The sequence below is a fragment of the Chrysochloris asiatica genome, unplaced genomic scaffold, assembly GCF_000296735.1.
Source record: "Chrysochloris asiatica unplaced genomic scaffold, ChrAsi1.0 scaffold00379, whole genome shotgun sequence".
Classification (NCBI taxonomy): domain Eukaryota; kingdom Metazoa; phylum Chordata; class Mammalia; order Afrosoricida; family Chrysochloridae; genus Chrysochloris; species Chrysochloris asiatica.
The window spans coordinates 937,284-952,862 of NW_006408897.1; the positions used below are offsets into that span (position 1 = coordinate 937,284).

General features: G+C 40.5%; 1 protein-coding gene across 1 annotated transcript in view; it reads right to left on the minus strand.

Moving 5' to 3' along the window:
- Positions 1 to 8,999: 8,999 nt before the first annotated feature.
- Positions 9,000 to 15,579, minus strand: part of ACBD6 (acyl-CoA binding domain containing 6) — a 264,037-nt gene continuing 257,457 nt past the window's right edge. Inside the window, exon 8 of the mRNA XM_006876436.1 lies at positions 9,000 to 9,169. Coding sequence (XP_006876498.1) covers positions 9,000 to 9,169 — 170 coding nt within the window. The remainder of the gene's footprint in view (positions 9,170 to 15,579) is intronic.

A 15,579-nucleotide genomic window follows, 5' to 3' on the forward strand; every position in this document is an offset into this window, starting at 1 on the left:
GGGGCTTATCAGGAGGAGAATTGATTAGGTTATTTCTGCTTGGTGCTTTGAATGTGTACAGCTTCTATTACAACACTTACCTAGTACCTTTTTTGGAATTATATAAAGTGTGTTCTCTGCTCACAAAGAGGACCTGGCTTTTTTTGTTTGTTTGTTCCATCACTTCTAGTGAGTATTATTATTTTTTTTTTCTGACTATGGATTTTCCAATAGCATAGTCACTTAAAAAAATATAAAGAAATCACTTACTGGCCAAAATGAAATAGATCCAAACTCTGGAGAACAAATGACAGGGTCAGCAGTCAGTATTCTGGTTGCTTTCCTATCCTTTCTATTGGGTCCCAAGAAAGATCAGAAGAGAATAAAGAGAGACCAAAGGAAAGGCAGTGTGCTGTACATCATTTGAACTGTGAGATTGGCAGGTCAAGAAACACTAGACATCGTCGCTATGAGCTGGAACCAACTGGATGGCACTTAACAAGTAGACGAGAAGGAAACTCATAGGCGATCCTCAACATGGTGGGCCTCCTGAAGAGAGCGCCGTACATTTGAGATTTGAGATAAATCTGAAAACTTGTCTTTTTGAATCTAAACAGAACGCTTTGCCATTCCCTTCTTCAGCGCCTCTCCTCATATATGCCGTGCAGTGAGCAGGGAATTCGGATCATGGCTGGGCAGGGAAGTAAAGATTGCTTAGCCACGGCAGCTGGAGAAGTATCTGAGTTGAAAGAAGAAGAAAAAAATCGATGTTTATAAAATGGGGACAAATCATTAAGAAGAGGGAAAATTTTATAATCATATTTCTAAGCTCTGGTAGCGTAGTGGTTATGAATCGGGCTGTGAGCCTCAAGGTCAGCAGTTCGGAACTACCAGCTCCTCCGCGGGAGAAAGATGAGGCTTTCTGCTCCTGTAAAGATTTACAGCCTCGGAAATCCTGCACAGGGTCGCTGACTCGGAACCGACTCCAAGGCACATAACAACAACATTTCTAAAAGGAGCAATAAAAAGAAACCATCCAAATGATTAAATAAACGTTTTTAAAACGATTAGCCATGGTCCTGGAGAGAGTGTCCTTTATGCTTTCTGAGAATGTGGGCTTGGGCTTTGCCATGTCACATTTATCTCTTTATAGCCTTTTTGTTCATTTCTCCCCACCCTCTCATTTGCCCAATATGATTTCAGAATTTTCCTTCAGAAACATATCCTTTTGGTGATTTTTCTTTTGTTATTAAACACAAAAATTGAATTTAGGTGTTACATACAAACTGGCATGTTATCTTGTAATTAAAAGAACAAGACACAGCTGTTACACAGGCTGTAGTTAAAAGAAACAAGACACATCTTTCTCAAAATGTTGTAGCTGGCCAGAACTTTCACAGGCTGGTAGAGGTTCGGTTGTCTCTTGAGTTTGTGAAAGCGTTTGTTTTTGTTTGTTTTAAAAAAGATTTATCATTCTCTCTCGTGTTTGCCAAGCCTGAACCAGGTTGGGAGGGGTTTGGGATTTGGGAAAGGCTGGGAATTGCTTCCAGAAAAATAGAGATAGAAAAAAAAAAAAGTGGTCTTGGCGCTCATTTGGAGTTGGAAATAGGCAGTTTAAGAAAAAGGGCTATTAAAATTGTAAATAGGTTTCAACAGATGGCTTTTGCACAGCAATGGCAACCTAGGCAAAGAGTTTGTGGTCAAATCTCATCAGGAACTAGCTTACTATTCCATTTATGAGGTTGATAGCTCCCTCCCTTGTTCTAGAGTTGTTGCTACGTGCCACCGAGTTGAGTTGGTTCCAACTCATAGTAACCCTGTATAGGGTTTCCGAGGAGCAGCTGGTGAGCTTAAACTGCTGACCTTGCAGCTCAAACCGACCTTGAAGTCCAGCGCATTAACCCATAGCGCCACACCTGCAGCCCTTGCAAGTTGCCTGCTCACTGGCCCACAGATGCTTGGCTGCCTGCTAACATGACCTCATGGATAGTCACTTTTTTGACAGCTGTCAGCTGCAGGCTGGAGAAATACTTTAACCAAGACGCGATACTACTGGTGGACCAGGACTTTTATACTCAATATGTGTGCAGGCTTTATCTTTTTTTTTTTTTTTTAAATCACTTTAACATTTAATGCTTCTCAATTAAAGTGATTTCCTGGAGTGGATGCCAAGCTTCGTTTAGAATGCGCATTAACCACTTTTCTGTATTGGTAGTTAAAGGCACTGAGGGATTTAAACAGCAATCCACAAGTCTGTTCAGTCAAGGTTTGGAGGAATAAAGCAGATTATAAACAATAATATATGTCTTTCTCTTCTTTTTTTGGAAGGGTTCCAAACTCACAAACGGAGCTAAAGTGCTATAAACATATCCAGGACTTAGCTTTGGGCTCCACAAATGTACTCCATGGAAGCCACAGGCATTGGCAGAGCCACTTTTTATCCTCTGTGTGTGTGTACACGCTTTAAGGGAGCTTTTTATTACACAGAGTGTCCATCAACTGAACTTACCTTCTAAATATTAAAATGGAAACCAGGGTTGCTACATAAGTGAGAGGAAAAATAAATCCTGGCTGCAGTGTGGATGATGAATTTGCTGCTGTTGATGAGGGCAGTCCGTTAAAAGTCACCTGCTTCTCTATTGCTAAATGCCTCCGGTCCCACATGTTCAGTGGTCAGGCAAAGCACTCAGTAGTTCCAGGTGCAAACGGGTCATTTTCTTAACCCACGCTGAGATCCAGGGTTTCAGCATGCAACACAAGCTTCTCATCTGTGTCCCATCTGGTTCTTGACCTCAGTCTCCTCATGCTCACTCACACTCCTTGTGTTTAAGACACCTAGGGAGATTACCAGCAAGGAAGATTCTATCCCGACTATAACCAGCATGTGACTTTTAGGGCTAGGTGGCTTGGTGTTGAGGAGGGTGCATTCCCCCGCAGAAAATGGCTCTTCCAGTATATGCATTGCAAAAGAAAAAAAATTTAAATGTAAAAAACCAAAAAAAGGCATTTATTTTATAACTAAAGAAAAAGGGATATAATTAAAAACTTGAAAGTTTTGGAGAATTCATGCAACAAAAGTGAAAATGTTAAGAATGAAATAAAAAGCCAAGAACTCATAATCATGATGTTGATCATGGTGCTCTGCTCGGCTTTTCAGGGAGGAGCATGACATGACTATTTCAAAGATAAGTGAGTCAATACTTCACTGAAGCCAAGATACCACTGCTTGCAAGACACATCATTGTGCATCACTCAGAAAGAAAGGATGCCAAGCCAACAAGGACATGCATGCTGTTACCTGTCAAAAGCACTCTGCAAAATGTGGATTTTAGAATTGATCAAACACAACAACTACTATGAACACATTTGACCGAAATCACCCCAAGAATTGGGATCTGAAATTTACTTATAGTTTAGTTCAGTGTTTATTACTGCGTTCTGGCTGGTGGGTCTCACATCTCTCCTGGGGTAAACAATTAGGGGCTTGAAGTTTAGTAACACGTTTCATGTTTCATCTTGAATAAAAGAAAACAAAAAACAAAAAACAAAACCCACAAAACCACTTAAAGTGTCCAAGGTCAATGGAAGCATGTATTTGCCTGGGCACTAAAACCATGTGTAACATAGCTCAGCTCTGCTGCAGTCCCACCCTTGTTCCGGAATCCTCTGAAATGCTGTGCTGTCTGTCCATAGAGTTATAACCCACAGCCAAATAGTCACACCTGGCAGGAAGCTAAGACACACATATTCAACAGAAAGGTTCACTGGATTATAGCAACTTTTAGCTAGAAAGTGCTGAAACATTAAAAAAAACATATAATTGCTGAGATTCCAGATACTATACTTTGGTTGTTACACTTCTGAGAACAATATGTGACCAGCTGACTGACTTATATCTTAATGAGAGACATATTAGGTTGAAAGGATTTCATTTCTGATTGTTAATTCATGAAATTTCTAGAAGACTTTTCAAGATGTCTCATGCAATGGGAGAGCAACATGCCATTAATTCTAAATTATCCATGGGACTAGGAAAAGTGGCCTGGGCCACTGCCTATCATTTAGTAGGCTCACAAGAAATATGAAAGGAGTTTCAAAAAGTTCATGGAAAAGTGGGATTACAATATAATGGACTTTTCCACAAACTTTTTGAAGCCTCCCTTCTATCTGTGGGTAAATGAATGGAAGAAGACCATTAAAACTCAAGAAGTTTTGTGGTCTAACATAAAGTACTAGGATTCAGTAGACTTAGTTCTAGTTGTGGGTTTGCCACTAACTGTTTGTGATATTGGGCAATTTATGTTTGTCTCAGACGCCTCGTTTAAGTGGCTTTAATAACATTTGCACTTACTGTGGAGGGATGATAAATTAATGTCTATGAAAGCACTCTGAAAAGTCAAAAAAGCTAAGCACATATGATAAGGCATCATTAGTCACACAGAACCGAACATGTGAGCTAATTTATGCCCTTCAACAGAATCAGAGGTCAAATAATTCAGAGGTCTCATTCCTTGGCTTCTTTAGTCATTTCCTAATATGGTGAATAGTGACTGAAATTGTGATCTATGCATATCATTAAAATGTTGGTCAATTATTTAAAAAAATACTTCTCCGATTCTTTTGAATATGCAATAGAGACACCCATATATCATCTGGAAGAAGCACTTAAAACTATAAAAATTGGGTCAGTCAACAAAAGGTTTCTCATTCTGGAAATATTGGGGTAAGGAACCAGAAAAAGGGGTTCTTCACAGGATCCACAGACCTCTGTGGAATCTATGGATGAGATTCAGAAGATCTGTGAACTCTTCAAATTCCATGAACCTGGGGGAAGAGGTTCATAATTCTTCAAAGCAATCTGGAACTCTTCAAGAGTTTGAAGACAGCCTCAAGTTGAATTCTGAAGATAAGTGTCTCAGATACTTCTCTTGCCTCTGCTTTGATGTTTAGTTACATTAATTCCCTTTCCATTCCTTATTTTTCATCACGGTATATATCAGGCCTGCTGTGAAGGCAATCAAGGCCTCTTACATCAGTGGGTAAAGGGCAAAGTTAACAGTTAGGAATAAATATTAAATACAGTATCACTAGTGTGATCACAATATATTCAGGAAAGAAACAGAGCAAAGAAGAAAAAGCAACAAATTTCTTCCCTTTTTTAAGGACATGGGAAGACAGAGCTAGGTATGTTTTTATGTGTGTAATCATCAGCAGAGGACAAGATAATAAGATAAATATGGACTTACGAATGAGGTAAGAGTAGGAGAAGTGTAATGTAAACAGTCTAGAAAATGCAAATAGTAAAGTAGTAAAAAACACAAGCCTGACAAATGTCTTAGTCACTTTGACGCCTCTAACCAATTGGTTTCCCCTTAAAGAACATGATAGTGACTCAATTCACAAATGCTCACAAAAATGAGACTCTGACCTGGAGGCAGGGTACACTGAATCCAAATCCCAGCAAACACTTTAAAAAAAGGTGGGTAAGTACCAGGAGATTTTGAAAAGTTCATGGAAAAATTGAATGAAAAGATAATGGAATTATTCCATGAATTTTTTGAAATCCCCTTGTATTTTGAAATTTTGGTTTAAGTAGGGCCAGAAATCAACCCTGAGAAAAAGGCTTTTTTGTGATATTTTCTAATACGAATTCACTAGAACACTACTGGTCTTTTTTTAGAAAAAAAAAGAAAAAGAAAAGTTATGTACAGCATAATCATGTGTACACTAAAAGGTTCAAGTATGGACTGGTTTTATCCTGCTGAGTTATATGAAAATAGGATTCACTGTGTACCTGGGGAAGGTGGCTGGCTTTCTGCTTGAACACATCTGTGTTCTCGGTGTGGTCGTATCTAATGGAGTCCTGGTGTGGTGCTGTGGGTTAATGTGCTGGACTACAAGGTCGGTTTGAACAGCAAGGTCAGTAGTTCAAGCTCATCAGCCACTCCTCAGAAACCCTATACAGGGTCGTGATGGGTCGGAATTGATGCCACAGCACTTAACAACAACAACTGCAGCTCTTGGCAATGGAACTCAGGACTGGGATGAGCATGATGTACTAGCTATTATGTTCAATAATTTAAGGGGAATGAAAGCAAACCAAGATCTAGTTTTCTCTGACATTATGGATCAAATCTTCCTCTTTTTCCTTTTTATTTGGGTTTTTAAGCATTCAGGTATTGATGTCAAGAGAACAGAAATCCTGGAAACTGATTTTAGAATGTACTTGAAAATGTTAATTAAGGTGATGATTGCTTTTAATGATCATGTAAATTCAAAACCTTACAAATAAAATTAATTTTAAAAAGCTATTCTTTGCTTATCTATATTGTTTAGATATGGTAAAGCAGGGAATTAAAATCTCGTCTAAGAAATATCATGGTCAAATTATAAAAGAGTTCTCGAGTTCTCTCATAGCTTCTTGCTCAGAGAACTACCCTGTAAATATGAAAAGAATAGCCACTTTAAATTTGCTAATGTTCTAAAAATGCACAGAGTAATTTCGATAAAAAAATGTATGCAACATTTTGGTCACTTGTACTGTGATGAGCCTGTCATGTTTCTTAAACACACTGAATGAATGTGGAACATGAGAGAGTCAGCAATAGGTTGCAATGTAATTGAAATTGTGGTGAAAGAGCACACAACAAAAAGAAAGCTACATACAGTAGAATTATAGTACCATTTTAGCCGCTCCATAGGAGAAAGATGAGGCTTTCTGCTCCTGTAAAGATTTACACCCTCGAAAACCCTGTACAGGGTCGCTATGGGTCAGAACTGACTCGACGGCACTTAACAAACAGCAACAACAACAAACATGCTTATCAGTTCCATAGACACTTAAAAAAACAAACCAAAACATAAAAAGACAAATGTGTTGCTTAACATCCCCAATACGTTCTGTGAAATAGGACGTTATGCAAACACCATATTATATACTGGCAGTCCCCACACAACCTACAGTGAAATCCCCATGAAGCCTATTATCACACAACTTTATGAGAGGCTGGTGGACAATGCCAGAGAACTGCAGCCACTGGATATAGGAGGCCAGCCTGGGCTAGGCAGGGACCAGGCCAGTAGCTGGATTGGGACTTTGTGAACATCCAGGTGCAGGGTGAAGTGCATGAGGGCAGGGAGAGATGGTCATGGGATTGGATGTGTGGGTGCCAGGAGCAAGGCTGGCAGTGATGGCCCTGTCTGCTGCGGCTGCCCTGTTGGTGCAGCTGGTGGAAAAGAGATGAAGGCAGAAAGGAAAGGCTGCTCAGTTGCTCGGGTGAATGAAGCTAGGAGTAGGGGAAAGGAAGCTATGGGGATGTGTGCTGGGCCCCAATGCTCATTTGCTCCATTTATTCTGGCGACTTGGGGTCTTTAAAACCATTAGTGGGAAATACTAAACAAAAGGAGAGTGGCTTTTCCTTTAAAAAACAAAACAAAACAAAACAAAAAACCCCAACAAGGCTCTAGAGAGCCTTGTTCCAGCAGGACAGGCCGTGTCCAGCTGTGATGATCTGGTGAGGGAAAGTTTGTTATTTGTTATGTTAATGTTATTGTTATTAAGTGCTCTCGAGTCAATTCTGACTCATAACGACCCTGTATAAGGTTTCCGAGGAGTGACTGGTGAGTTTAAACCACTGACCTTGTGGTTCGCAGTTCAGTGCTGATCCTACAGTACCACACCAGAACCTATTATTGTTGTTATGTGCTATGGAGTCGGTTCCGACCCATAGCAACCCTGTACAGGGTTTCCGAGGCTGTAAATCTTTATGGGAAAGCCTCATCTTTCTCCAGCGGAGCAGCTGGTAGTTTCAAACTGCTGACCTTGAGGCTCACAGCCCGATTCGTAACCACTACGCTACCAGAGCTCCCCTAGTGACACTTAAAAACCTGTTTCTACTGCGTCCATTTTGACTCACAGCAACCCTACAGGACAAACAGGACAGACGAGAGCTGCTCCACAGAGTTTCCAAGATTAAAACTCCTTTTGGAAGCTGACCGCCTCATCCTTCTCCCGTGGAGCTGCTGGTAGGTTCCAACCACTGACCTTCAGCTTAGCAGCTGAGTGTATGATGCATCACTGAGTGCAGTGCTCCTTAGTATAGACCCCAACAGGGCTAACAGTTCAGGCTTGATATCATTTACATTACATGATAAGGACATTCCAAAACCAAACCCACTGCCATTGAGTGGATTCCAACTCCTAGTGGCCCTATTTCTGAGACTGTAAACCTTTAAAGCAGCCGACAGTCTGGCCTCATCTTTCTCTCACAGAGCTGCTAATGGGTTTGAACTACCAACCTTGCAGCTAGCAATCCAATGCTTAACCCACAGTGTCACCATCATTCCTTACAGTCAACTAAAAAGGGTCCTGGGAAATCTCTTTCCTGTTTAGTGAAGGTGAATCTAAAGAATCCTGATTTAAGCAGTGAATTCTCCAGAATCCATGTTTTAACCCTAAAGTGAGATGCTAAATGTTACTCTAAAATGCTCAAGGTTTTGAGATTTTTAGGAAACCTGATTGTTCTTCACACGTCTATATTCCCTTCTGTGACAAATGCTTTCTCTTTTGTGTCCTATCTTTCCAATTCTGTCTGCCAAAAGAATAGGCATTTTAACGACCTATACAGACCAGCTGTACAAGATGCCCTAAGAACATGTGGTCTCTGCCAGCCTGGGATTTCATGAAACTTCTCCTAATTGCCAAGGTAGTACTGTTGGTCACCATTTGCTTCTGTGTTTTTGAAAAGAGCAGCCATGTTTAATATTGTGAACTAGGATCTGTCTCCTCCTCTCCCCTCCCCTCCAGAGCAGTGATAAATTTCAGAGCATGCTCAGCAGAATTGGATTGTGTTATGCAGTTACACATGTTCATCTCCAGAAGTCCATTCCCTGGAATGTATACAAGTACAATGAATTGCTGAGGCTACAAAATTCCAGGTTCCTCAGAATATCCTGATTTTATTAGCCAGTGCATATCAAAAGGAGTATTATTTTTGCTGTTTTCTCTTGTCATGGGCGCCCTATGCTGAGTACACTGTGGCCTTGCTGGCTGTGTGCTGCTGCAGCACCAAAGACACCGCCTTACAGTCCGTCACCTCTTCCGGCAGGCAACCGTCCTGGTCACGGAGTGTGGGGTCAGCGCCAGACTGCAGCAGCAGCTCCACGATGTCTAAAAACTCACAGGCAGAGGCTAAAAGGGAAATTGAAAAATATGAAAACAAGTTTACTGTGAGACCCAGAGAAATTACTGTACTTCAGCAAGAGAGTTAAGTGCATCACAATCAGGGATCCTGAGTAATGGGAAACAGTACAGTGGCTGAGGGATGACCCAGCCACGAACGAGAATGGTGTCATTCATTGCAGGGGGGTTGCAATACAAGGAAGATCCCATGTACATTTCTGGTTGCCTAGGAAACAAAAACTTGTGAGGCTTTTTGATTCTATCCTTTTTTTTTTACGTTTATATTGTGAATTGAGTGATAGTGATAGTTTACATGGGAGGACATTGGTTTTACACTCATCATTTCATTGCAATGATTACAATCTCCTCTGTACATCACCATTCAACAGTATTTGTTTCCATTCCCTGTTTTTTTTTTTTTGGGGTGGGGGGGCTGTGAGGATGGACACAAAACCACTCAGGAATATATAATCATTTAAACAACCAACCAAAGGGCATATTCTGCAAGCCTGCCTTCTGGCCACCAGCACACAGCCTTTATCTTTCCATGACTCTACAGTCCTCAGCTGTTCTCTCTCTCCATGTCCTTAACTCTGTCTCCATCTCTGGTTTCACTGTTTCTCTGGATAGGATCCCATATTCTGCTCATGCTTTTCACCCTAGGGTCCTCTGTTTCTGGACTGTAAGATGAACTACTCCTGCATTTTTGTTACAGAACGTCTACCTTTACAGTTGTGACAGTTGCAATTAGTCATGATAACAATTATTCACTATTGAATTATAAGAATCTTATCCCAACCTCTTTTCACCAAACCCATCTAGACAATATGAATACTATTCAGTGGGGATTCTACCTTCCCCTGCACCCTCTGAAACTAAATTTCATCTTGAAAACTTGTAAGCCAGTCACTTTGTGCCTTTATAGCCCCCCCTCACCCATTTTAGGTAGCCATTGTCTAACTTGCTCATCCCTATCAGGCCTGTGTATAGAGGTGACAGGATTGATCCTTGATGTGAAGACTCCTTCCCTCTCTGTTGGTATTCTGAGCTAGTACATCCATATTATAGGTCAAATTCATCAAACTGTTGCAACTTATACTTGTTTCCTTTATTCAAAACAAAGCACACACAAAAAAATTCTTTTTATTTTTAAATCTTCCTCTAGTCGAGTTCTGATCAAGCCATTGAAGCTAAGTCGAATGGGTACTATCTACAAGTTTGGGTGTTCCTGTGCATCTCCCCTCACTTCATATCAGCTGGACACTTCACTCTCAACTCTCCATGGTTATATCCTTTTGATTCTATTCTTAAAAGATAAAGGGAAACAACACAAAATAGTGTCTAGATATCTGTTTTAATTTGATCTATATTTTAGAATGTTGATAAATTTATGTTATTGTTGTTAAGAGCTGCTGAGTTGGTTTTGACTCATAGCAACCCTATATATAGATAGGGTTTCTGAGGAGCAGCTGGTGGGTTTGAACTGCCAACATCAGCACAATCCAGTGCTGATCCTACATCACCACACCAGAATAGGCTATATCCAAAAGCTAAAAATACTGTAAACGTCAAAGAAGAAAATTTGGTTCTATCAAAGAAAGGGGTGGTAGGTAAATGCTTAACTGGCTAAACTTAAAATTTTACTAATTAAAAAAAGCAAAAAGAGCTGGCCTAGTTATTGAACCACCTTTCCAGTAAGCTTTTTTTTCCCTTAAAAAAGAATAAAATGGCACCACTGAGTGTCACTGATATTCCCAGGCTTAACCTAGCCTACCCTAACCTAACCGAACTGAACCTAACATAACTAACTTACTGCCACCAAATGGGATTCCAACTCATAGTGACCCTACAGGACACAGCAGAACTGTCTTATAGTGGTCTGTAAATCTTTATAGAAGCAGACAGTTTCATCTTTCTCGTGTGGGGTGATTGGTGGGTTCAAATCACTGACCTTTTGGTTTGTGGCCCAGTGCTTAATTCAAAGCACGACCAGGGTTGTTTAGTCCCAGGTTTTGCTGTTATTGTTAAGTGCCGTCAAGTCGGTTTCTATTCATAGCGACCCAGTATAGGGTTTCCTAGGAGTGGCTGGTGAGTTTGAACTGTCAACCTTGTAGTTCAAACTGATCTTGAAGTTGACTGCTTATCTTATGGCACCACACCAGAACTCCAGTCCCAAGTTTGTTGTTATTGTTGCTGTTAAGTGCCGTCGAGTCAGTTCCGACACACAGTGAGTGACCCTGTATAGGGTTTCTGAGGAGCGGCTGGTGAATTTGAACCACTGATCTTGCAGTTCAAACTGACCTTTAGGTCCAGTACATTACCCCACAGCACCATACCAGGACTCTACCCATTGCAGGTTTAAGGAGAGGGAAAGACAGACCTATAGATATCATGACATAGAGATGGCATGGAATTGCCTCCAGGATGGATAAGGGATAGTTGGAGAACCATTTATTTTTGGCACATGATAAGAAATATGATTTATGACAAAGCTGGCATTGCAATTAAGTGAAGAATCAAATAGCCATTAATTAGATGGTGTGGAGACAACTGGGTTAAAGGCAAAATCAGGCATTTTACAAGAAGAGGAAACACAGATGGCCCATAAACAGGAAAAGATGAGCAACCACATTTAGTAATAAGGGAAAATAAAATTAAAACCAGGAGATGTCATGTCATACCCATGAGTGTTGTAGAAATTAAGGTTTCAAATAACAGTAAGCACTGAAGAAGACTGAAGAGGAAACTCTTCTAGCCTGCCCACTGTTTCCCTGGTACCACTCTAGAGGACAGTTGGCATTACACATCAGAACCAGCACACACTCCACCCCAGCAATTCTACTTCTAGTTAGGTACCCTAGAGGAATGTTTGCTTCTGTGCTTCAGAGGACACTTGCAAGAATGTACACGGCAGTGCTGTTTGCCATAGGCCACAGCTGTAAGCAACCCAAATGCCCATCAACAGTTGTTATTGTTGTTGAGTGCCTTCGACTTTCTGACTCATAGCGATCCTGTATAGGACTTCCAAGAGTGGCTAGTGGGTTTGAACTGCCAACCTGTGGTTGCCAGTCTTGTGCTTATCCTGCAGTGCCATACCAGTAACATGGATAAATAAAATACTGCTTACTTATGCAATATAATCCTATACAGCATTGAAAAGCAATGAACTGTAGCTTTGCATAATAATATATAGGTTGATTTCCAAAACATAATGTTGAAGGAAAACAAGTCAGAAGAATACACACAATATGATTCCACTTAAAATTATAAAACAGACAACTAAACATCAATATCCAGAGATACAAATTATGTAATGAAGCAATAAAGACAACCATTAATACAAAGTTTGATATAGTGGTACTCCGGGGTGCGGGGAGCGGGAAGGTTAGGGTGGGATAGGGAAGAAGGCCATGTGATTAAATTGGCACACACAAAGGGCACGTCAAAGATATTGGTAATGTTCTATTTCTTAAACAAGGTGATGGGTACATTTTTCTAATGTTGGATTTTAAGCACTCTACATACCGGGCTGCTAACCTCCGGGTCAGCAGTTGGAAACTACCAGCTGTTCCGCAGGAAAAAGAAGAGGCCTTCTGTTCTCGTAAAGATTTACAGCCTCAGAAACCCTGTTCAGGGTTGCTATGGGTCGGAACCAACTCGATGGCACTTAACAACAACAACAACATACACATTGTGGGCTAATACATCAGACTGCAAAGTCGTTTGAACTGCAAGGTTGGTGGTTCAGGCTCACCAGCTGGAAACCCTATACAGGGTCACTGTGAGTCGGAATCAACTCAATGGCACTGAACAACAACAACATATACACATTATATACTCTTTTGTAGTGTGGTATATCATACAACAACAGCAACAATAAAAGGATAAAAAAAAAAAGGACAGAAAGAAAGATAATGAGCTTGATTGGCTGACTGAATGGCTCTTTTATTGAGCATATACTGCACAGTTCTGTCAAGGATACAGACTAGATTTTTACTCTTGGGGAACTTAAAAAAAAAAAAAAGGAGGTCAATATGTATATAGCCAATTCAAAGACAAAAGAATCAACTACTACTATGGCAGACACACACACATAAAACCAAAACAACACCTCTATTGTGGGGGTGGGAAGGTAGAAGAGAAAACTGTGGGATGAGGAAAAACACCACAAATAGGCAGCATGTAAACTGAGTTTTGAAAGATGCAGTGAAATTCTAGGTAAGCAGAGAGTGAAAGGCATTGCAGAGTGAGAAAACATCACTAGCAGATGACATGAGAGCACAGATAACACTCAGAACCATCTTGGTTCAATAAAACAATGCAGAAAGACTACACTGAAATCAAATTATGCAGGGCCTTAAATGCCAAACTAAGAAGTCTGAGTTTTATCAAGTGATCCACAGGCATTTATGAGGAAGGCAGTCACATAATTTGTCTTCAATGTTAGGATGTTGTTTTTGTTAGGTGTCATCAAGTCGGTATTGACTCATAGCAATTCTGTGTACAACAGAACAAAACACTGCCTGGTCCTGGGCAAACCTCACAATTGTTGCCACGCTTGAGCCCACTGATGCTGTCACTTTGCCAATTCATCTTGCTGGGGATCCTCCTCTTTTTCTCTGACTCTCCATCTTACCAAAAATGATAGCCTTCTCCAGCGACTGGACCCTCCTGACAATATGTCCACTGCTTGTCAGTTTTTCGTACTGTGGTGGCTTATGAGTTGCTGTGCTTCTGGAAGCTATGCCACAGGTATTTTAAATACCAGCAGGGTTACCCATGGTGGATAAGTTTCAGATAAACTTCCAGACAAGGAAGAAGGAGTGACGAACTATTTCCAAATATTTAGTCACTGAAAACTTTATGAATAGCAGAGAAACACTGCCAGATATAGTGCCGGAAAATGAGCCCCTCAAGTTGGAAGGCACTCAAAAGGTGACTGGGGAAGAGCTGCCTCCTCAAAGTAGAGATGACCATGATGACGTGAATGTTAGGATGAGGATGCTATAAAAAGACCAGTTAGGAGACTGTGATTGTCCAGTAGGGAAGATGTGAGGAGGGTGTGCATTAGTCAGTGACAGCAGAAATGTGAAGAGACGAATGAGCTCTGATGGCACAGTGCTCACCACTAACCCACCAGGCACTCTTCAGGAGAAAGATGAGGCAGTCCTGCTCCCATAAAGATTACAGCCATGGAAACCCTGTGAGTCAGTCCTACTATGTCCTCTTGGGTCACTGTAAGTCAGAATTGCCTTCAAGGAATCTTTTTTTTTTTTAAATGAAAGAGCCACTGAAATTCAAGTAGATCACAAGAATGTGAGGAGTGAGCGAGTTAGAAGAATCAAAGATGAAACCTAACTTCGTCTGAGAGACTAAGTAGAGAGATGTTGGTATCGTTATTTCTACCATAAGGAACCAAGAGAAGGAAGATGAGTAGAAACTCAGGGAGTGGGAGAAATGATCTTGGCTGGGACATGATGAATAAGTGGTGCTAGGAATACGCGTGTGGACAAGTGAAATCTTAATCTGGGAAGAAAGCACAGGGAGAAACAATGATGCCACACACACTCTTATCTCTATTTTTATTGTGTGATATGACTTTCTGGAGATGGATCTTTTGGACTCAAAGACTTAATAGCATTTCTTCTCAATACTTGTATTATAAATTTATATTATAAGACTATATATTATATAATATATATCTTTGTAATATCTTTATATTACAAGACTACCATGGCTAAAGAGCTACCTGCCATGCTGGAAGAATATGTTTGGAGGAGACATATGGATTCCTGAGAATTCTTAATGGTGACCCTACCAGTAGACACATTTCTGTAGTTACAATGAAAAGTTTATGATGCAAAAGCATTTAATGGCAGTTGTGTAAATTCTATCTATTTGTATTCTTTACTATAACTGACATTCACCCATTTCAGACTGTGCCATTAATTTCTGTAGTAAGAGGTCTCCTCCTACCCCTTTCACTTTTTTAAAACTTTTATTTATCTAAGGTTTTTATTGTAGATTGAGTGAAAGTTTACAGAGCATATCATCAGTTTTACATTCAGCAAATCATATACCTTGTTTCATTACATTGATTATAATCCCCTCCATGTACCATCAGTTAACAGTATTTCTATCCACTTAGGTTTTTAAAAAGCACACAAACAAAAAAAACCCAATCAGGCATATAAAATAATTTACATCTCCAAAGGGCGCATTCTGCAAGTCTGCTCCTGGCCACCAGCTCTTAGTCCTTTTCTTAGTCCATGAATCTAGAGTCCTCAGCCACGCCCCCTCTCCATGCCCCCATCTTTGGCGCTGCTGCTTCTCTGGATAAGGTTTCGCATTCTGCTTGTGCGTTCTTCTCTTGATGGTCCTAGGGTTCTCTGTTTCAGGACTGTAAGATTAACCACTCC